This window comes from Camelina sativa, chromosome 9, assembly GCF_000633955.1.
Source record: "Camelina sativa cultivar DH55 chromosome 9, Cs, whole genome shotgun sequence".
Taxonomy (NCBI): Eukaryota; Viridiplantae; Streptophyta; class Magnoliopsida; order Brassicales; family Brassicaceae; genus Camelina; species Camelina sativa.
Window position 1 is genome coordinate 29,370,418 of NC_025693.1, and position 22,734 is coordinate 29,393,151.

The 22,734-nt window shown below is 34.9% G+C and overlaps 5 protein-coding genes and 1 long non-coding RNA gene across 6 annotated transcripts; 3 read left to right on the plus strand and 3 right to left on the minus strand.

Annotated features, from left to right (window-relative positions):
• On the plus strand, positions 70 to 2,548 carry LOC104712960. The gene is made up of 12 exons (XM_010429973.1): positions 70 to 220; positions 322 to 400; positions 503 to 590; positions 692 to 841; positions 1,061 to 1,192; positions 1,292 to 1,442; positions 1,518 to 1,556; positions 1,646 to 1,720; positions 1,811 to 1,870; positions 1,985 to 2,049; positions 2,174 to 2,264; positions 2,368 to 2,548. Exons 1-12 carry the CDS (start codon positions 134 to 136, stop codon positions 2,404 to 2,406), a joined length of 1,056 nt encoding a protein of 351 aa, XP_010428275.1. The 5' UTR covers positions 70 to 133; the 3' UTR covers positions 2,407 to 2,548.
• Positions 3,932 to 7,612, plus strand: LOC104712961 (monoglyceride lipase). Its single transcript, XM_010429974.2, has 7 exons — positions 3,932 to 4,716; positions 5,539 to 5,577; positions 5,679 to 5,749; positions 6,330 to 6,394; positions 6,487 to 6,576; positions 6,662 to 6,754; positions 6,842 to 7,612. Exons 1-7 carry the CDS (start codon positions 4,244 to 4,246, stop codon positions 7,241 to 7,243), a joined length of 1,233 nt encoding a protein of 410 aa, XP_010428276.1. The 5' UTR covers positions 3,932 to 4,243; the 3' UTR covers positions 7,244 to 7,612.
• On the plus strand, positions 10,117 to 11,174 carry LOC104712962. Its single transcript, XR_755563.2, has 2 exons — positions 10,117 to 10,283; positions 10,733 to 11,174. It is a non-coding gene; the product is annotated as an uncharacterized LOC104712962 (long non-coding RNA).
• On the minus strand, positions 16,825 to 18,190 carry LOC104712963 (mitogen-activated protein kinase kinase 9-like). Its single transcript, XM_010429975.2, has one exon. It carries the CDS (start codon positions 18,004 to 18,006, stop codon positions 17,062 to 17,064), a length of 945 nt encoding a protein of 314 aa, XP_010428277.1. The 5' UTR covers positions 18,007 to 18,190; the 3' UTR covers positions 16,825 to 17,061.
• Positions 19,770 to 20,974, minus strand: LOC104712965. Its single transcript, XM_010429976.2, has one exon. It carries the CDS (start codon positions 20,483 to 20,485, stop codon positions 19,886 to 19,888), a length of 600 nt encoding a protein of 199 aa, XP_010428278.1. The 5' UTR covers positions 20,486 to 20,974; the 3' UTR covers positions 19,770 to 19,885.
• Positions 20,976 to 22,724, minus strand: LOC104712966 (glycine-rich RNA-binding protein 2, mitochondrial-like). Its single transcript, XM_010429977.2, has 4 exons — positions 22,375 to 22,724; positions 21,576 to 21,644; positions 21,376 to 21,482; positions 20,976 to 21,265 (listed from the first exon to the last, which is right to left on the minus strand). The coding sequence occupies exons 1-4, from the start codon at positions 22,613 to 22,615 to the stop codon at positions 21,143 to 21,145; spliced, it is 540 nt and encodes a 179-aa protein (XP_010428279.1). The 5' UTR covers positions 22,616 to 22,724; the 3' UTR covers positions 20,976 to 21,142.

Here is a 22,734-nt window from a genome sequence, read left to right on the forward strand (position 1 = left end):
AAAAAAAAAAAAAAAAAAAAAAAAAAAAAAAAAAACTTTAAAGGATTTAGAGTAAAAAGGAAATTTTAATTAGAAAAAAAGGAAGTTGTGAATAATCATCTCTCTCTCGTACAGAGCTCAGTGACTGATTCAGATGACCACTGTCTCCGTCGCCGTCGTAGCTCCTCCGCTTCATTCCCCATTCTCTCGTCATCTGAGTCTGACTAAGTTCTCTTTTCAAGTAAGTCTCTTTTTTTACCTCTCTCTTTTAGTGGCTGTTCTGTTTAGGTTTCTTCATCTTCCGACTTATCCTTTTTGTCTCTTTAATTGTGATTTGTGAAGATTCCAAGAACCGGCTTGCGGAGGAAACAGCTAAGATTTGCTTTAGCTTCTGCTGCGGTTTCAGAATCGCCATCGGAAGGTGGAAAGAGAAAGCTCTCTGTGTTTCACTCTCTACATTGGGCACTTACCGTTTTTGTTAAACCCTTCTTAATATTTGTGAATTGTTGGGATTTTTTTGCAGCCACTTATGATCCAGAGCTCCGTTTAGTTTTCGAGCTCGCCACCGATTCTGAATTGTATGAGCTTGAGAAAATCTTGTTTGGTCCCAGGTGAAATTTTCCCAAAGCAAATTAGTGTTCTTAGTGATTTTGGATGATGTTTAGTAAATTAATGGATTGGGATGATTACTTTTGTTTGGTGATGATCACAGCTACTTCAGCCCTCTTCTGAAATCAATCCCAAACAAAGGAGGTGGTGACAGGCTAATGATAGGTCAAGACATTGAGGTGCGAGATGGTTTTATCGAAGCTCTTGAATCGAGATTCTTGTTTCTCGCTGCTGATGCTCGCTCAACACTCAGGTAGCCTTGCTTGTACTCTCTCCTTGGAATTAAAACTTAGCTTCTTTCTTTTGGGCTTTACTAGGATGCTAGCTAGCTATCAACCTTGATTTCTTTGGAGTAACAAGTTCCATTGACTCTGTTGCAACTTCAGTATACAAATCTAGGAGATAAAAGTGATCCGTTATCTCTTATTGTATGTGTTCATAGAGAGTCCGAACTGATTGTTTCATTGTATAGGGGTTGGAGGCCTTCGTACAGAAACGTTTTACTTGCGGTGAGAAATAATTTGAATATTCCCTGCTCCAACCAATTGCCAACCGAAGACCTAGAAGCAGAGATTTTTCTTTATCTTGTTGACAATTACTCAAGGTATTTGGGCTGACTCCTTAGTTTCGCCGCAGGCTTTTTTCAATTGAGTGACTTCTTTGAACTTTATTTTTCGATGCAACCTCTAACTTATCCATGTAGTGAAGCATCAGGGGTATTTCCAGGCTTATGGGAAAATTCTGAAGTATCAGAGGCAAAGGGAAGCTTAGAACTCGGGCTCAGTAAATGGAAAGTTGAACTACTTGCTGCATTACAAGTGGGTGCTACAGAGGTTCAGTCTATGATTCTGAAGGTAGTCTTGTTTTAAGGTGTTTTTACCTTAAGAATGCCATGTTAGTTCTCAGGCTTACATGTATTTTTCTTCTAGGGTGGTGGCATGATCACATTTGCCAAAGTTTATCAGTTGGTATGAAATCGATATCAGTTTGTGTGTTTAAACCTTCTTCTTCTTCCCTAAGGCGATACAAATAACTGGTGTATTCTGGCCCTTTATAGTTGGCTAAGAAACTATCGGGAAAAGTCTTCACTGAGGCTGCCAACTACCAGATAAGGAAAGAGATGCTAAAAAAGGTTCGCATTTGTATTCATTTCATCACACTGCATTAGTATTTTTATATCAATGATTTGACGGTATGTCGATACATCAACCTGTTTCTACAGGGTGGACAATTAGCCGCTGTTAACTTGGAATCTCGAGCAGCTCTGCTTGCAGCAAAACATGTAACTATTCTTGTGTTTCTTTATTCTCTTCCTATTTATCGACTGTGACCTATCTTTATTACATAAACTACGTTGCCATACAGTGTGAATACGTGTACCTTTAATTGTTCACAGGGCTTTGCAGGAGCTGCATCAAGATACATTGGCTTAAGAACAGCGATGCAGTTACTCGGTCCCATGTAACATACACTTCCCTAATCCTAAATAACATAGCATTTTACATTACATATGCACATGGACTCTGCTTCTTATTATTCTTAGGTTGGTTTATATTTATTCGGACAATAATTGTGGAATCTGCAGGATGTGGGGGACATTACTGGCTGACTTGGTTATTCAGATGCTCGAGACTGACTACGCAAGAATCATACGAGCAATTTACGCGTTTGCACAGGTACTTTCTCTTTCCACCAAATTCGGCATTTAACTTGGTTCTTCAAGTGTCAAAGGTCTTTGCTCAGAGAGTTTAAAAAAATGATTGTTAATTTGTTTGCCAGATTCGGATCACCAGGACATACAGGCTACCTTGTAAATGAAGTAACAGTTATTTTTTTTTGTTTTAAATCAAGATTTCTCAATCTCAGTGTCCCCTACGAATTATGTCGGTAAACAATGCTTATCACAACTCTGTATTTGGTCGCTTGTGGTTGAAATGAGAGTATTAGTCTAGTAGACACTTTTACTGGGATAGAAGAAAGAGAGTGTGGTCCAAAAAGTGGGCGTTTGCAAAACGCTGTTTTGAAACATGTTTTTAACCGATTTAAAAAAATCGGATTCCTTTAGTGGTAAAGAGTGGATAAGCGACGTAAGGGGTTCTTTGTGACACATGTCTGGTCATGAAACAAGGAAAAGATATAATCCTCTGAATGCTAAACACGTGTCCGGTCTTTCTAACCCCTCGAAAGCAACGGTTCTTGTTTTTTTCACGACGATGACCCGCCGCGTTCATCCACGTGGCTTTTGTCATAATTTCAGACTATTCCATTATCTGTTTGCCTAGGGAGTATTAGTTTTATGCAAACAAAAGCAATATTAGTAATATTGTTATATGCTAGTTGCGACAATAATGCGTTACTTTGTTATACTAGGTGAATTATTTACTTTTTTATATAGAGTTTTTAAATTATGAAGGTTTGTTTATTGAGTTCTCCTTTGCAGCCGACTTGATGCAATGCAATTATGCAAACATAGTTAAGTGCTACTTAAATATGTGTCTTAAAATATGTCTGTTAGTGAACATGCGTGGTATCAGTATTTGGGGTAACCAAAATCCAGTTTGATTAAGACTTTTTTGTAGTATTGCGTTTCTTATTTTGAAACATGTGGTTAATTCATTCATTCGTGGCCGTCATTGAACAAGACTTGTTTCTTTCTTTTCAGAAAAAATGAAGAAAAAATCAAATTGAAATTTGATATCACGAAGCCTACCTCTATTATTACTATTTACTACAATCGTCCAAATCAGTGACGTGACGTACGAGGGAATGGTTAAAGAAAAAGGCTATAAATAAACATAGTTGGATCATATCCAATACTCTTTTTCCATAAAATATTATCCAAGACTTGTGGCGTTTGCTTATTTTTTTTTCAAAATTAACTAAAATTCTGTACCACTCATAAAAAAAAAACTAAGTAGACTTTTTTACACATGTGATGTTTTAAATTACGTGTTTTAATTAGAATTATTGTTGTAACTTTGTTTTTGGTAATGATATATCTTCAATACAATTTTTATTTTATATTTTATATGTAACATTTTTTTAAAAAAATAGATAGAAAGGCATGGTGTGTAGAAAATTCACAATTGTTTGGAAATTAGTTTCTTTTTTTTTCATAGATAGGACGATCTTTTAGGGTGAGAAATATAAAAAAAAAAATGATATATGTAAAAATTAATAAATTGTAAAATAATTAATGACCGTACACGTGTAAAGTCTGGAAGAATCTACTCGGCTTCTCTCGTCCCGAAGCTACGAAGACATTCAGACAACTCTTGCAAGTCCCCAAAAACAAAATATCACAAAATAAAATATTTTGGTTCATTTCCTTTAAAAAGATAAATTATTCTCTCGAATCATTTCCTTTTTACTTTTCATCTCTTCTTCTTCTTCCCTCTTCAATCTTCATCAGGCATCAGGCTATATTATAAAGCTCTGTTTTTTTTTATATAATAAACAGAGGAACCCCCCCCCCCCCCCCNCCCTAAATTTGGATTCTCCCATTCAAAGCTTTCTCTCATTTCACTAATTTTGGAGAGAACAACCAAAAAAAAAAAAACGATTTTTTTTTGTCTTGTCTTTGTCTTTTCATTTTTCCTTTTGATCCATTTCCATATTACCCCTACGATCATCTTCATCGTCGTTACCGTCATCAATGGCGGTGGAAACAATGTCGATGGGATCATCATCATCAACTTTGATTCTAACATCAGGAGCAAGCGGTCGCGTTAGGGTACTCTTCTCCATGCGTGAGCTCAAGCGTCTCTTCACCTTCATCCAATCTCTTATCCTCTTCCTTCTCCTTCCTTTTCGCGTCGTCGTTTGGCGGCGGGTGGTCATCAGAGACGATAAGCAGCAGGAGAGGAAAGTCTGGTCTCCTCCTCAGATCGTCGTCAGGAAGAGAAACATCATCGGTGGCGAATCCGGTGGTGCGAGCGTCTCCGTGTCGCCTCCTTCGGTCCCTGCGGCTGTTGTCGATGAGGAGGTTGCGGTTAGACGAGAGCTCGCGATTAGACGAGTTTTGGAAGATGAAGGCGGCGATGGAAGCAGAGATTTCTCGCTCTTCACGACGAAGAGAGGTGATACGTTGTTTACTCAGTCTTGGTCACCTCTTTCCCCTAATCACAGGTCATCCTCGTTTACACTCTTTAATATTATTCATATCATTTTACGAAATGTTCTTCATTTTGTTTAGTTGCTAACCTTAATGTTTTATCAATTAGTAGTAGTAATTAGTGTTTGTTATGTTAGAAAACATTTGTTTTGGAGTCGTCTCTGCTCAGTGGTGCTAAAAGAAGATATTTGTTGTGTTTTACATTTCATTGTATACGTTTCTTTTTTGGCATGTGGTCCTATTTTGATGATATCTTTTTGGCTTTCAACTTGAGTTTGTTTAATATTGAAGTGGTGGATGTGGATCCCCATCTATAGATATTATATATTCCTTGCACTTATTATATTCGATTACTTTGCTTAACCAGATTGTCATCATATATTTTTGTTGAGCTAATTTAACCATTAATACTGCGATGGTAATCTATCAAGTATTAAGAAATAGATTTAGTTGGTAAGCACTTAATGAAAGAGAAGATGAATCAGATTTAGTTGGGAAAATGAAGTTTTTTTGCTTGTCAAAGTGGTTTTGAAGGATCAAAGTATTATTATATACTAGATATAAAGAGAAGAGGACTTTGTCAATAGAGGCAATGTGGTCTAATGTTTCTTGCACACTATCACTTTCCTTTTCTTTTTATATGATTTTCATACTTCTGAGTTTAATTTAACTACCTTCAATCATTTTCTTGCACACTATCACTTTCTTATTTTCTTATATGGTTTGAAATTCGTTTATCTCTCTGAGTTACTAAGCTAATCTGTGTTTTATTCTAAATACCTTCAGATCTTTTTTTTTTTGTCTGGTTTTTCTCATCTTTCTATATGTTCTTGCAGGGGACTTGTTGTTCTGCTACATGGACTGAACGAGCATAGGTTTGAACCTATTTCTCTAGTTATGCACCATTTCCTTTGATTATACTTTTCTTGGCACTAGGAAGCTTGACATTATTAGTTTATTTTCAAAATTTTGACAGTGGCCGGTATAGTGATTTTGCAAAGCAGCTAAATGCTAATGGGTTCAAGGTCTATGGAATTGACTGGATCGGTAAGCCAACTTCTCTTTCACCTTTTGTTACCGTTTTGATGTTCATCTTAGCTTAAGGAGCTTTGGTAGACTGTTAGCATTTACGTTTTTTCATTGTCTCTCATTTGTCAGCTAGAAACTCTTTTCCTCGCATGGATAACAAAGTACGTTGATGATATCTTAGGTTGTCTTGTTAAGGTTTTTGACATAGTAAGTAGTCTTGGTCTTGAACATTGGTGAGATAGTTGAAAACACAGACGTGGACCTTGGTACCTTAATAAATGCAAAAACATGAGTGTGTGTTTATGATGCAGCTGTTTCATACTTTCATAGGCTAGATACAAAACTCTTCAACCATACCTCTCTGTGTTTGGATGTCGCAGGGAATATTGTGATTTTTGTTGGGGTGGTGCCTAATTCGTGTGGAAAGGTGACACATGAATCCATCTTTAGCTTTATACTTGTGACAACTTAGGAACTGTGAACATCCCTGAGATCTTCCTATATAAACCCTTTTCTGACATCTCCCTGAATGATAAACATCCAAATTTCTAAACTTGACCGTGAGGATCCGTTTTTTCTTTTGGTTTCAATTGAACAGGTCATGGTGGAAGTGATGGACTTCATGCTTACGTTCCTTCCCTTGATTACGCTGTTGCAGATTTGGTATTAGCTCTTTCTCTCTCTCTTTATATGTATATCTTCCGTATCGGTTTTCTTGTTGCTGAATATACTCCCTCCCACCATCACCTATTCAGAAATCATATCTGGAAAAGGTATTTACAGAGAATCCAGGGCTCCCCTGTTTCTGCTTTGGACATTCAACAGGAGGAGCAATCATCCTCAAGGTAACTAACTAACATCTTTATAATCAAAATAAAATTGTATCAATCATCCGAAACTACAAGATTCTAAACAACTTTGTAAGTGCAGGCTATGATGGATCCAAAGATTGAATCTCGAGTTTCAGGCATTGTCTTGACTTCACCAGCTGTTGGAGTCCAACCATCCCATCCAATCTTCACAGTAAGTTAATCCGAAAAGTCAATAGTCATAATTTACGCCTTTTCAGACAATTCTTAACAATCTGATCAGTTCTCTGTTTTTCAACAGGTTCTTGCTCCAATCATGGCGTTCCTCCTTCCCCGGTACCAAATAAGTGCAGCTAACAAGAAAGGAATGCCAGTTTCTCGTGACCCCGCAGCTCTCGTTGCCAAATATTCTGACCCGTTAGTCTTCACCGGATCCATCAGGGTTAAAACCGGGTACGAGATCCTTAGAATCACTGCTCACTTGCAACAGAACCTGAACAAAGTGAAAGTTCCTTTTCTTGTGATGCACGGAACAGACGATACAGTGACTGATCCCAAAGCCTCAAAGAAGCTCTACGAGGAAGCTTCCTCGTCAGACAAATCAATCAAGCTCTACGATGGTTTGTTGCATGATCTTCTCTTTGAACCTGAGCGAGATATCATCGCTGGAGCAATTTTAGATTGGCTGAACCAGCGGGTTTAGCTCATTCAAACCAACAATTACTATCTGAACGTCGAATCAAGAAATTAAAAGATTGTGCAGCATTTCTTGATTCAGACAAGAATAATCTTATTTCTCTGCATTCTCTGAGTTACTTATTAACTGAGAGAAACGTTAGAGAGAAAGAAAGAAAAAAAGTAGTTCTTGGTTGATTTTTCTTAACCCAGAGGTAAGAAAGAAGAAAGAGAAAAAAGAGAGTCCAAATCTGGACTCTCTTGCTATGCTTCTTGTCGTCGGTAATGTATTGTCATAAATCAATAATTTTGTAACCTCGGATTTTATAATACATATCTTATATCCACATTTTGTACCTGTATTACCGATTATTATCTATATGAAATCTTCAAGTAATTCTTTTGGCTATTTCGATACTTTCATTTTCCCGCTTGTAAATATTATTCTTACGCACTCTCTAGTCAACGGATATATCAATGTTATCTGAAACTAAGTGAAAATTTATCAAAATGATCTTACATGGACCTCTCATAACCAAAAGACTTAGTTTAACTTGGCCAAAATTTGCATATATTGTTGGGCATCCTAAAACTTGAGCAACTGTTTTAAAATGCTTTTTTTGGGTTGCCGTTTGAGATTGAGCAGCAGAAATCATAGTTGACGAAGTATTAAACCAAAGATCTCTCTGATTTTTTTTTTTCACAAATAACATATGCTACATTTGTCTCACGATTGACTATTATATTACTTTTTTGGTTTAAAAGAGATTATATTTCTGCCACGTTTGAATCTTCTGATATTTTTTTAATTCAATATATTCTAATTGCATCGAAAATATTGTATGAAATCACAAGAATCAGATTTTGAAGGTCTCTTAAACCAAAAACATGTGTCTTTTGCTCCCATAAACAAACAAAAAGTATATGATGAATAAGTAATATTTTTATAGTGATAAGTAAACATATGGTGAGAAATTTGATTGTTTAACATTATGTGTGATTTGTCTTCGTCCATGTATGTAGGAGAATGTAAGATATGCCCATTTTTCTCAAAGATAATGATTTCAAGAGAATTTTTGAACGAATCTTTGAATGTGTGAAAGTTTTATTTATCTCATTACAATCATAAATATATAAAATAAATTATACTATTGTCTATCTTACAGATATCAAAGTAATTACGATGATTCGTTATATGTATGTTTATCGATGACAAATATGAAAACGGACAGATTTGTTTTTTTCTTGGAGCACAAAATAACATATGATCATCTCCCAACTTACATATTATATGTTTGTATGAATAAGTGTTTTTAGTTAATAGTATTTGTTGGATATGGGCTACGCTCAATATGCCACTCGGCCCAACAAGACAAGCTAATTAAGATTTCGGCCCGACGAAATTTGATGCAAGTCGTTAATAATTCGTAAAGGGGCACTCTCAGGAATTCACGATGGAAACCTTAGAAAACCCTCGGTCAACAGTCGCCTATAAAAGGAAACATCACTTATTAGGATCACCATCCTCACCCCCGGACAAGAGACAGAGAGCAATACTTTGCGTGAAAACCGTTATTGTCTTCTGTATAATTCCTTCTAGCTTCTGAGCTCGTCATTATTGGCTTGTTAGTTCTCCTGTGAACTGACGAGCTCAATCTTGATTCTTGTTAGTGACGACCTCACGATTTTATCGTTAATAAAAGAACCAGCTTCACTCTTTCCCCAAAAATCTTTATTTACTTAGTGTTGTGCAATCCCCGGTACAAACAGTATTAAAAGAAATTTTAATCATTTTCGAAGAATATACATTCTGGGAGGGACAGTATGTCAAGCCAGGGTTATGAGAAGTTTTCGAAGTATTCTAGCATGGTCACTCGCTGCCGTAAACATGATAGAATTTTGAGAATATCGTTTTTTGTACAAATAATTAAAATCTAGTTTAAGTTAAGAGGCAAAAAAGTTTCGAAAGGATCCTCCTCACGTGCTTTGCATCTTGGTTATGACATTATGAGATATAAAATTATTGTTTTATATCAAGTTGTTTGCCGATATGGTTCAGAAATTATATCTCACTAATATAAAAAAAAAATATTTACTTATTAGGTTATATTTTTTTGTTTGATATATCATATATCATATATCATATATGAGTGTTGGGTTGTGGCCTTTGCTAGAGCACAAAATACCGCAGTATCTCTTAGTGGATTTTTCAAACGTCCACTAACCCCCGTTGGAACATACTCGTTTGTTCATGATCGGCAAATACATTGATGGGATGAACTTATATCGCTGGCCTATGAAGGATAATGGAGATTTTTAGGATGTAATTGAGAGAGCTTATTAAATAAAGCGTCGTTGGTGGTGTCATATGATATTCTCCCCATCTACAGTTATTAAAATGAAAAATAAATACTTTTAATTGATAAAGTTATAAGAAATGTAAAAGAATATTTACAATCCGGCTGAAAATTTTAATTTTAATTCAATCAGATTGTCCAATTATTAAACTTTTTACAAGGATTAAGACTTGATACCGGCCTGATGAAGCACATGCTTGTGACCGTTAAATAAATTGAGCGGACAATTTTCACAAATATGTCAGTAGCCGAGTTGGCCTGTGATCGAGAGTTCAATAGTGAGGTTCCGCGTTCGATCTTCCTCTCTTTGAGAGTTACCATTTTATTTTCCTTTTTCTCTAAAAATAAGTAATTCATCGGCCCATAATAATTTAGGCTTGTGGCCCGTTATTAGGACCCGTTATTATTCAGGGTAGAAATTACTACTAATAAAAGGGACAAATTTGAGCCCTCTTAACCTATCCACCTCAGCAAAAATCTACCATCCTAAAATCTTGCCACATCAGCTCTTTAACTGGATTAGTTTTCACAAAATCGTGTGATAACCTTCTAGAAACTCTTTCTCTCCCTACTCTAAATCCAAACGACATCTTAAACTGTGAATTGAAGCAGAAGCGTCATGTACTTCCTCTATAAAACCCAGAATGACCAGTTCCATATGTGATTCAGTGATTGCCTTACCTCCATCGGCCCTTCATCTTCCAAGTTCAGGTAACTTTCCCTTTAACAAGGTTAGGTTATGCATCATCTCTTTCATATGACGGCTAGGTCTATAGTTTTAGTGTTTATCTGACTAGAGTTTTAGTCTTATAATTTGGGGCTACATTGTACCGAGAGAAGGGTTGGATTCGATACCCCTACTCTTGAATTGAATTTACCAAAAAATAGGGCTGTAGCTAGATTAATTAAGAAGCTATTTGGCCGGTGGTCGCGAGAGAGATTTAGATCTCTCCGGTCGATTCATCTGCTTACCGAGTTTCTTACATCTGTTGTTTTAATGCTAAACCAAAAAAAAAGGTAAGGTTTCGTATGCAATATTTTCGATAATCCCAGATTGTTTTATTAAAATTTTGATCGAGCTGCTGCTATTGAAAAACAATATACTCTATGCTTATTTCTTAATCTGGTTGCTTCTTCTATTTTGTTATACTACATGGAAGTGTTTTCAACATATGTGACGGTGTAGAAGGATGTAGAGAAGAGACTCACGCACATTCTTTTATTGTCTTCCCCTATTGCTTAAATCCTGCTTTCCAAACGACTTAATTCCATTATTTGCATAATTCTCCTTTGCTATGTGACTTAGGCTTAGTATTTTCTTGCCTTCGGGTCAAAGTCACCATAGTCACATCCAACTTATTGGAGAGATTTGTCAAAGGATTCACTCCCAAAGCATCCATTTTTGTTAGGTGATTTTTGTTCTTCATTTTATAATTTTATCTTGACTGTATGGTGATTTCAATTCCTAGAAATCTTCGATTGGGGAAAATTTTGGCTCTCAAATCTTATATATAATGCAACCATATTAATGAATAACTCTTTTATTGTGATGATTAACTCTTTTACAAGTTACAGTCGATAACTTGATTTACTCTTTGACAAGTTACTGTTTATATTAATGATCATGGCATCTCATGGATTATTTTTCCCTCAACTTGGAACTAATTGTTGCATAGAGTTTGATTATATAATCATGATGCTGGTAGTCTATTCTCTTCGGTTTCACTAGAGGGTTGTTTAGTCAGTAGTTATCATACATCCGTGATTTGGAGTAATCTCTACATCTGTGATCAAGAGCTTATGGTACAACACGTTGTAGCTATATTTGGAGTAGTTTGGGAGTTAATAATGAGCTTACACTTGGGTTAAGCTAAGCTAATAACGAGAGTGGCTATATAACAATAAGAATTGAGATCCAAAATTCTGCTATAGTTTCGTATCATATGTATATATTTTATTCAAATATGCTACGCGCACACCTGTGTATGTTATGTTATCAAAACATTTGCTGAAACAGTCATCTAACTTTGAATTAACTACTACCTCCGTTACTATATGGGTACAACCTTGAAGCTATCATGTTCCCTAATATTTTTTAAACACAAGACAACATATTGTTCAAATCCAACTCTGTAAAGGTTCTTCGTTAATATCCTTTTTAACTTGCTCACTTATTTCCAGCCAGGCTATGAACATAAAGACAAAAAGGAACATTAAAAAAAAATGAATGCAAATTGTATCAATATTATCTTGTGAAATTAACTATCAAACACTAAAGATTAACTATCAAGTATAATGAAGCTTAAGCTTTTAAAGAACGTTAATGTAAATGCCCTCTTTATTCACCAGTGTTGTATTCCACAAGGACCACAACTACAGTAATTTTGAGGTCAAGCTCTTCTTCTCTTTGGGTCTTAGAATTATGTTATGGAGCACAATGATTGAATATGTTGAATTATGTTCTATAATAGACTATACTTTAACTACCTATAAAGATATATCTACGAAGAGCTATCAGTACGTTTTCGTTGTGATTTTGTCGTTGTAGTCAACGTATAGTGCTCCAATGAAATTCTTCAAAGGGTAATTATTTAAAAAATGGTGTAAACATTAAAATCTCTTTTCCTTATCACACTTTGTAAGAGTTAGAAGTATGACATCGCACATTTTTCCATTAGGCCGACATATCATATTATCATTTTTCAGATGTGACGTACCATATATTTTTCATAGATAAGTTTGTAGATGTTTTAGAGATTTAACAATTTGGTAGGGAAGAAGCCCCTTGGCCCAGTGGTTGGCCTAGGGTTCATCAATGCTTCTACACCATGAGGTCTGGTGCAGATTTATTAATTGTGCAGATTTAAAAAGGCAAATTTATAGAAGATCTCCAGTGATGCGGAGGTTTTTATCAAGAGCATGGAGCAGGAAATGAGTATGGAGCAAGAATTTATGTACTGAGGGTCCGAATGGTGACAGCGGATTTGGTTGTGCGGGACAAACGATTTGACAGTGCGGTACGGTTCAACTGCGGTTTAGATGGAAGAAATATATTTGCGGGATAAGTGCGGTTAGAAAAATTAAATAGTATATAATAATTTATGATTGATGAAATATTTACTTGCGTTACACAACTAAATTATTGAATTATGAAAAAGATAACAAAGAGTGCATATTAAAGATTTTTTTTACATATACATATTAAAGAATATTTTTACAAATAAAAAAACAATTGAAAACCGCACTTACACTTCTACCCTCTGCTCTTTTGATGTGGGTAGACCGCACCGCTTTTTGTAGAGAAAAACAAACAAAATCTATGTATTTTTATTATTTATATATTATATATTGTGTTAGTGCGTTTTTCTACAAATATCACATATTTGTGTGATTGGTGTATTTTGTTTGATCCGTCCCGCAACAGTCAAATTCCGTCCCGCTTAACTGCTACCATTCACTACCTAAATCTATTAGGACTAGAAGGAATTGTCATAATAAATCTAGAAGATTAAAAAAAAACAATTTGGTAGGTAAATTGCTTTGTCAACTATAGCTACGTGAACTTTATTTAGTAATTCTGAAAATACAAATACTAAAAACAAAATCCACACATAAATTCTTACAAAAGACCGCGCGTAGTGTGGAATAGCCTCTAGTTCTCTCATAAAACAAAGACTCTTTGTCGGTACGTTTACGTTATGCCATAGAAATCAACAGAAAGGATATTGTATTCGTTTAGCTAAACTCTATAGAATCTTTGATAAAATAGGTGCATATATATAATCAATTTGATAATAGAAGATAGAATATTATCAGTTGCGAAGATTTATTAATTTATTTTTAGCTTTGATTAGCCATTGTACAATACAAAATTATTATTAAAGACATGTGTAAATATTATTTAATTATTTTGGTGACAGCGGTAAAATTTTACTGTATGTGTTGCTGGCTATTGATTAATGACATTTCAAGTCTTTTTACCTACATCTGCATATATTTGTTGATAATTTATACGTCATAGACATATAATAGTTTTATATTTTTCAAAAGAGAGGAATTCATTTACGGAAAAAATAAAAAATAATAATAATAAGCTCAAAATATAAAACTACTAACAGTAAAATTTAAAACTAATCATTTGATGTTACAAAGTTTTGACAACTGTTACAAATTCAAGTTAAAAAAACACTTTTAAAATACATATTAGTAATATTATTAAGAAAATAGTATTTAATTAAAAGCGGACACATCGGATGAATATTTAAAAAAAAAAGAAGGAAAAAGAGATTTAACCGGACGATGATAATAAACCCTAAGACCCAGTCGCCATGAGCCACTGAAGACCGAAGCGTTGATATCAATTGGAGAAAAAGAAAAGAAAAGGATAGCGATTACGGCGGAAGAGGAGGCGGTGGATCTGAAAGGTAAGAGAACGTCAGAGTCCAAAGAATCATCAGAGAAGAAGCAAAAGCGTAGAAAGAAGAATGAGTCTTTTGAAGTTTTTTGTAGTCAATTTTGCTAGTTGATAGATATAGATAACTGCTTGCTTGATAGGTGTGTACTTTATAGTCAATTTTTTATTTATCATATCAAATAATCATATTTTGAAGTTATTCTGAATTTTGTTTTTGTTTATCTTGATTTTGATTCATGAATGATTTGTCTTCGGTTGTATAGGAGAATGCGAAATAATCCTAATTTTTAAAATTCAAAGAAAATGATTTTTAAGAGATATTTTCGTACAAATTATTGAATATGTAAAAAAATTTTTTAGTGATTCATCAATGCTAACGTAAACCAATATTCACAAATTCATTATTTATTTTGTGATATATGTAAGTAGGAAGCAAAATAACAAAAAGTGTTGTTATCAACAACTATTTTACTTGCTAAACAAACCACCCAAAATTTCGAAGAACATCAAAGCTCAAATTGTTGCTCAAGCAACGGGTGGAGACCCATATTAAGTCGTAATTGGATATTTTTTCTTTTTTTTTTTTCTTTTACTTCAATATTTTAAACGTCAGCATCTCAATTTTGTTTTATTTATTTTTTTGTAGGAGCTCCTTTTTGCTTTTTGATATGTGCTTTATTGCATTTTTGTTTTTCCACAAAAAGGAAATAAATAACTAAACAATTATCCCACAAAAAGGAATCGTTAATAAAATATTAAATAGTTTTGGGTACATTAGTTTGCAATATTCATTTAGATTGTCGCCAATGAGCTTCGTTATTTTGTCAGCTTATAGGATTTCACATTAATAATGTAGCGTGATAAACCTGTAATGGTTATTAAAATGATGATATATATACATTGTAAAACAAATTTATGAAAATTAGAAATGATTTCCAAAGAAATTTGATTTAGTGAATATTTTACTACAATACAAGGAGAGATTAAAACATGAACTATAAAAAAAAGGACTGATGATTATTAATTTTTTTGATTCACCATGCATGACACAACATGCTAGCTACAATATATAATACCCTATTAAGATATCTGATTTAATATGATTCTTGTTGTCCAGAGTGACTATTATTCTTTTTTGGTCTAGTACGGTTCTGTTGGGGTCGTCTATCTATATGTTATTTTGGGGAAAATAGAGCAAGTATATAAAATAGTTATAAAGATTACCAAAACTTATGTACATCAATGATTGAATTAATGAATACTAATAGGAGTACCAAAGAACATAATTTGATTACTCTTTGAAGAGGAATAATGATGTTACTTACTTTCGGGTTCTTACAAAAACGATTAGTTCCCCTAAAACCTACATTAAACTCTACAAAAATTAAATATAATATTTGAATTTTAAGATTCCAGATTCTTTTTTTTTTTTTTAAGTTTCTGTTTTATGTAAAAAAAAATCGAATCAAAGATCTTCGAACAAGGTAGAGGTGTGGAGTAGACAAAGCTTGGCTTATCTTTTATCTTCTCACTTGGGGTCTAAGGTCAATCTCCGAGCTCTTCTATTGTCTATTGCCTGCTTATTGTCTACTCCACACCTCTGCCTTATTTCCCAAGGTGGCTCTCTTTCTCTCTCATTAGCAAAATTTGAATTTGGGTAATGACAAAGGATAAAACTAGTATAACCACTAATTTGTTTATTATTATTATGTTGCTGTTATTTGTGGCTCTAGAGAGTTTATTTAGATATAATTGTCACGGTTGTGGAGATGCATTGTCTTTACACTCTATGGGAATTTATGAGCCTTAGTTTCTCTAAACAATCGGGTTTGTCTCTCAGTCATTTTGGAGAATAAAAAGCACTTGTAGTTGGGATTGTTTGGCATCCCTTATATCATACTCAAGTTTCTTGGAATTTTGGAAACCGTCTTCGTTGTCACTAAAAAAACTATGCCGGAGATAAAGTCAGAATCTAAGAAACCAATTTAAAAAAAAAAAATCCAAGAAACCAATTTGGAACGTTGGGCGACCTCCTATTTATTTTACATACAATTGACGACCCACATAAAACAAAACTATCAAGTCAAGGCGTGACCTCCTTTTTATTTTCTTTGTCACACTCAAGAGTGACACCTAAAGACTTTTCTTAGTGATTCATCAATGCTAACGTAAGCCAGTATGTCACAATTCATTATTTATATCATATTAATACTGATGTAATAAGTAAGTAGAAAGCCAAAAAAATAAATAAAAATAAATTGTTGTTATCAACTCTTCCACTACCTAAACAAAAAAACCATCCGAATTTTCGACGAACATCAAACCAAACTCAGATTGTTGCTCAAGCAAGTGGTGGAGACCCCTATGAGGCTATAATTATTATTAAGTCGTAGTTGGGTTTTTTTTTTTCTTTTTTTTTTGTTAACTTGAATATTTTAAACTTCGGCCGCCTCCATTTTGTTTTTTTTTTTCTGAAACGTGCTTTATTGCATTTTTGTTTTCCCACAAAATAATTTTTTTTTTTAACTAAATCATTCCACAAAAAGGGATTTGATTTTGTGAATATTTTAGTAATAACAAGGAGAAATTTAAACATGAAATACAAAATAAAGAACTGATGATTATGTGATTCGCCAAGCATTACACAACACATTCAAGAGTACTACTACTAAAAATATCTGAAATTTTTATTATTATTCACATATGCTACACCTGTCAAGAGTGACTATATTACCTTTTGGATTAATATGTGATTCCGTTGGGGTCTATCTATATGTTATTTTGGGGAGAAAAGAGAGTATTAGTTAAAAGATTACCAAAACTTATGTACATCAACGATTGAATTAATGAAGGACATAATTTGATTATGATGATGTTACTTGGGGTTCTTACAAGAACGATTAATTCCCCTAAAATCTGGAGTATATAATTCTGTATGTACAAAAAAAAACATTACCATCATAATAAATATATCTCCAGTAAACTCTACAAAAATTAAATCTAATATTCGAATTCAAGATTCCAGATTCTTTTTTTTTTTTCTAAGTTTATGTTTTAAACAAAAAAAGAATCGAATCAAAGATCTTCCCGGAGAAAAGGATGAGCAAGAAGCTGGGGCGCCGTCCATCTCTTACTCGAATCTTTACGTAGACAACACTCAACAAAACTCCTAAACTCTTCCGAACATTCCTCGGGAGCTCTCGGCGGTTCTCCAAAACACACAGCGCACATCAACGTCGCCCAGTCAGGTCTCTGCCCCGGCGGAAGCAAAGGAAAATGACCAACGAGAAGCTCAAGCATCATCAACCCAAAGCTCCATATATCTCCGGCGTATATATCCGAGCTAACCCCACCGGAAGAAGATTCCGAATCAAATCTCTCCGGACTCATGTAAGCACAAGTCCCTACATATGAGTTGCACGAATCCAACGACCGTACCAAGATCTTGCTAACTCCAAAATCAGCGATTTTAACTTCGTCTCTCGAGTTGAGAAGCAGATTCGCCGGTTTGATATCACGGTGAACGATCTTGAGAGCGTGTAGATAGCTTAAACCTTTCAAGATCTGTTTAGCGAACCCTGCGAGTTTCTTCTCCGTCACGGCACCGCGTAGAGATTCTAAAGTTCCTCCGTCCATGTACTCCATCAGAATCGAGACTTCTCCGACGACCGGTTTCTCGAAGATCCCGTGACATTTAACGACGTAGGGAGAATCAGTACGTCGGAGGATCTCCATCTCTCGCATCAGCTGTCTAGTGAAAACAGGATCCATGTCTCCGTTGACGGTTTTCAAAGCGTAGATCTCAGACGTGTTCTTGTGACGGACTCTGTAAACGATCCCTCCGTTTCCGCATCCGAGTACGTTGAGTCTCTCGAGATCACTTGCAGCTGCTGCGGAGGTGGAGGTAGCAGCAGCGACGACGGAGGAGGAGGAGGAGGAGGTGACGGAGAAGCGGCGGTCGGAGATCGGAGGAAGAGGAAGGCGGAGATTTAGCTGACGACGTTCACGAACCAAAGCCATATGCGAAGAAGAAGAAAGTGATGATGATGATGATGATTCTGAGAATTAAGAGAAGCTTCAGAGAGTTTATATGATTTTTTGATTTTATTTCAAAGTCTTTTTAATGAGTGTGAGGAGAGGAGACTACGAGGAAGGTGAAGGTGAACATTACTTAATTTAATTTCTTCTTATCTTGAAGTGGAAACTTTTTTGTGTTTTTGTTTTTTTCTTTCTGAATGTATAATATCGTTAAAAATGCAACTTGTGTGTGAGTGTTTTGATTACGCACGTGGTTAATTGCATCAGACTGTAAATTTTAGTATATATCATGGAATTAGAAATTGAAAAGGACTCTAATCCTAATCGTAATCATTTATTCTATAGTAGTTAATAAACCATAATTAAGGTGGGTGCCTAAAAAAAGTTAATGGAAGTTGAAAGATTTGGGCGACTAATAACGGTAACTAATTCAGTAGTAGTGGTACATTAATAAATGATAACAATACTTTATGAGAAATGTAAAGTGTGAAGATGAGAACGACCAAAGAAGTTTAGGCCAACGTGGAATAGCTTCTAACAGCCATCTGGTTGATTTTCTGAGGCCATCAAATTCAAATGTTTGGCATCTTTTTGCTAATTATTCTGTGACTATTATTACTAAGTTGTTAGATTCAGATAAGATCTTTGAGGACACATCAGATTTACGATGAGTTTTTTTTTTTTTTATTGTATATAGGGATTTAGCCTTTATTCTATGCATGTGTCAGGCAGGTGTGTGTATTATTCATGCACATGCCTTATAACACCTCCACAAAAATTTGAAAATCATAATATTAAATCCGCACACCAAATTCGAAAGTACGAATCAGAGTAAAGTTTGTTGGTATTTTTTATACATAGTTTTTGACAGATATTTTAAAAGAAAATTATATTTAGCATATAAACTTAAGTTACTACTTATACTATACTAAAAGTGTAAACATTTACACTGGTTGACACGAATTTAAACTTTGTTAAAGAGGTCGAAACTTGAAAACGTTGGATATATTTGAATATTTTGGTTGGTGTTTTTTTTATTCGTGCCCATATATGCATTTAGCATGTCTAGTGCATGTGTCTATTTATTAAGCACATGCTTACTGATATTTTAATTACACATTTGTTTTTAAAAAATTATTAACCAGACATCTGTTCCACGCTTGTCGACAACACATGTTATATAGGGTACGTTACAATCTAATATTTGTATATATATATATTATTTTTAATGAAATTGTGATTTTATGTCTTCAACTTTCATAAGATAACCTAATTAACAAAAAAAAAAAAAAAGATAACCTAATTAATAGCAACATAATCAATCGGGATCTCATTTAGATTCTACTTGGGCTTGATGGGCTCTTACCCGTTTAATTTCGATATGTTTGGTTCAACTTAATGTTTTTTTGGAACTTTTTTCTTTTTCTTATAATATAGATTGGCTGATTGACAATCATTATTAGAATGGGCTTTTATAGTACAGTATCTTATTAATTTCTATTGTCACTTTACTATAATTCAATGAGTGTTTATTTATTTATGTATGATCAAAACAAAAAAAAGTTTGTTTATGTATAATCATGATGAGATAGATTATTCATGAGGTTATAATAAGTTAATAACTACAGTGGTGATTTAGAGTCGCAAGTTGGAACTTAATTCTTTCATGTAGATGAAATATATATTGCTAATTATACCACTCTGGTAGATGTTTGGTTTACATAAAAGAATCGACGGAACAAGAATTAGAAAAAAAAAGTTTGTCTTTTGTCAAGAATTTTCGATTTACGAAACTAAAACGCAGAATGAAAAACAAACGAAAGACCAAAAGGAAGCAATTAAAGTGGAAAAGTAAATTGAATTAAAGAGAGACAAAGTCTTCCGTGTAGCCACTAAGCCATGGATCCGACCTAATCTCCCATGTCGTATCAAACGATTCCCATGGGATACTCTTGAGATCTTCCATCGAAACTTCTAAATCCTCAAGGGTCACGTGTTCATAATCCTTCTTATTCCTCGTAGTAGTACTGATCTCACCGACGCTTTCGTCGTTCTTCTTCTTCTTCGGAAGTGATATCTCATCGTCGTTCTTCTTCTCCGTCTTCGTCTCGCTAAGATCAGTAGTAGAAGAACACGAATCCGCTCTTGATGCAACATCATTGTCTTCCTTCGCTTTCGGTGCCCCCTTGACCACGCACATTAATTCGTCGAATGCTTCGACGTTCTCCCACCAAGACCCTAATCTCCGCTTCTTCTTCTTCGGCTCTAGGGTTACATCCTCATCGTCATCGTCATCGATGATGATGATTGCATCAGTAGAAGGAAGCGATCTCGAGGAGTTGAATGTCGGAGAATCGACGAAGCAGAGTTTATCGTTGTCGGTCTTATTACGACGTTGCTTGGAGAACAAGGTGAGTCCGATCTGCGACTCGTTAATCTCTTGTTGTTTCTCTATCGCCATGTTTCGTTTTCGTGTGAAACCAAATATGAAATCTAAGAAGGGATTACGAGAGAGAGACAATATCAAATTGAGAGTCAGGGAGATTATGAAACTTTTAATCTGGCTTTTGAAACTCTTAAGTTATATAAAGAGACTAGATTGATACATCTCGCATAAGGAAAAGGAAAACCTTGAAAAAAATTGGAAAATTTTAACTCGGATATGGAAAAAAGTAAAAAGGAAACTTCTTTTACATTACATCACTTCTGTTCAAAAAGCAGTTGTGTGTAAATAGATAAATACGCAAAGATTTTTTTTTTTTTTTTTTTAATAATTCTTGAAAGTAAAAAACTATATCCTAAATTACAATATATTTGTTTGGACCAAAATAATTAACACAAACCGGTAGATCCCGAAAGGAATAGGTATTAAGTAAACCCTAATTTTGATTTGAATTATTTTGTATCACAAACTGTACAATTAATCCTAAGTAAGGGAAATTTATTTACCATTTGTTTTGGAAGCTATGTTATGCATTTTTGACATAAAATGTTACTTTAGGTAGGACTATTTTCCCCTTGGGAAAAACTTGGTAGGAGATGACCAGTGACATTAATCAGAAAAAGTACACCAAAATTTTACAAATCATTACACAGTATGAAGACATATTCAAAACAGCTACCACGTACGAAAAGTGCGAGGTTTGGATTGAGGTTTGGGGTACTCTGGTCTGGGTTTACCTCTGGAGATATCTGATCTGGTTTTAGCTTCCTCCACGAATATAACCCTTCCATCCAAAAACTGTATAAACACCAAAATCAGAATTTGCGATTAACCCCTTTTGTTCTCAATCACACCAGGTAAACGATTTTAAGAGTGAGAAGACAAGACTATGATGTTGAGCTATGTACCTTTCCGTGCATCCCTTCAATAGCTTTCATAGCCTCCTCCTCTGTGTCATACCTTAGGAAAGCAAAACCTTTTGGTCTATTAGCTACCTTATCCATCACCAAGTTCACTACACGGGGTGAGGACACAACCAAGAACATAAGTTACACAGTTTGTAATAATTGGACAGAAGTGGAACAAAAGGGGAGCTTTGTATGCTTACTGTGTATAAGCTTGCCAAACTGTTCAAAAGTATCTCGTAAGGTATCTTCAGTAGTGCGGAAAGAAAGCCCTGTGCAAAACAATCAAAGTCAAGTCCATATTACTCGAAGTTCAAGTCTCATGTGGTGAAAGCAGAGAGTTGAAAAGTGAATAAACGGATAAAAGAGCATTTAACACTGCTCTCTCTTTTTTTGGCCTTGTCTAAAGCTCTAATTCACCACGATTCAACTTTACATATAGAAGAAGCTTATATACAACATTGAGTGATACCACAAACGAATGATGGAAACAAACACAAGAAAGAAAGAAAGATATCAATCAATCTCCTCAGGTCATCAGAACTTGACACCCATTCATTCTACATCAACCAAAAATCATTCCTGCTTTTACAACAAATCTGACAATTTCTTGGGTACAAACACTGCAACATATAAAAAGAGTAACTCTAATTGTCTCTGGTTCAGGCCTATTCCTGAAAGGAACCAAACAGAGACATTCCCCACACTGAGACAATCTCTCTAAAACCCACTACTCAGGCTAAAACACAACAAATTGAAAGGCTTTACACCCTCCAAACAAGTTTGTCATTCCTTTCAATTTTACACTCCCAACGCAAGATTATAAACAGCTAACATCGTTAACTAATATATCATTGGTGACAAGCTAGCTCCACCAAATGTGCCCGCTCTAAAGGTTTTGGAGATATATTCTAAGTTTATAAAGTAGTCAGTCAATCACAAGGTTGCTCTCAATGTATCCACAGTGAAAAGCAGATGAAGAAACTGGAAACATTAACTTACCACTGACAAAGAGTTTCGTCTTTGGCCCAGAGGAAGACGACGACGAAGAAGAAGAAGAACCGGAAGAGATACAGCTAGAAACCATTAACCCGCCAATATCACGGCGTCGGCGAGCCGAAATAACGAGGGTTCCGACATTGATTCGTCGGCAAGAGACGCTGCATACGGCCGAGAAGTTAGATCTAAAGAGGCGATCTCCGGAACACGATGGAACGACGACGTTCCCTAAGCTTACTGCCATTGTTTCCCTCTTCTTCTTCGCCGGACCCTATCCCCTCATCAACTTACACAAACTTTGATTTATTGAGGGTAATTTTGGTATTTCATATATTCGTTTGATAACACAAAACTTAAAACTGA

Bases quoted from the DNA above. Each gene is read 5' to 3' on its own strand.
- LOC104712960 (XM_010429973.1), top strand. From the start codon at position 134: ATGACCACTGTCTCCGTCGCCGTCGTAGCTCCTCCGCTTCATTCCCCA. The intron at 1,443-1,517 runs GTAGTCTTGTTT...TTTTTCTTCTAG, and splicing joins TTCAGTCTATGATTCTGAAG to GGTGGTGGCATGATCACATT. The intron at 1,721-1,810 runs GTTCGCATTTGT...CTGTTTCTACAG, and splicing joins GGAAAGAGATGCTAAAAAAG to GGTGGACAATTAGCCGCTGT.
- LOC104712961 (XM_010429974.2), top strand. From the start codon at position 4,244: ATGGCGGTGGAAACAATGTCGATGGGATCATCATCATCAACTTTGATT. The intron at 5,578-5,678 runs GTTTGAACCTAT...AAATTTTGACAG, and splicing joins CATGGACTGAACGAGCATAG to TGGCCGGTATAGTGATTTTG. The intron at 6,395-6,486 runs GTATTAGCTCTT...TCACCTATTCAG, and splicing joins ATTACGCTGTTGCAGATTTG to AAATCATATCTGGAAAAGGT.
- LOC104712963 (XM_010429975.2), bottom strand. From the start codon at position 18,006: ATGGCTTTGGTTCGTGAACGTCGTCAGCTAAATCTCCGCCTTCCTCTT.
- LOC104712965 (XM_010429976.2), bottom strand. From the start codon at position 20,485: ATGGCGATAGAGAAACAACAAGAGATTAACGAGTCGCAGATCGGACTC.
- LOC104712966 (XM_010429977.2), bottom strand. From the start codon at position 22,615: ATGGCAGTAAGCTTAGGGAACGTCGTCGTTCCATCGTGTTCCGGAGAT. The intron at 21,483-21,575 runs GTAAGCATACAA...CACCCCGTGTAG, and splicing joins GTTTGGCAAGCTTATACACA to TGAACTTGGTGATGGATAAG. The intron at 21,266-21,375 runs GTACATAGCTCA...GTGTTTATACAG, and splicing joins TTGAAGGGATGCACGGAAAG to TTTTTGGATGGAAGGGTTAT.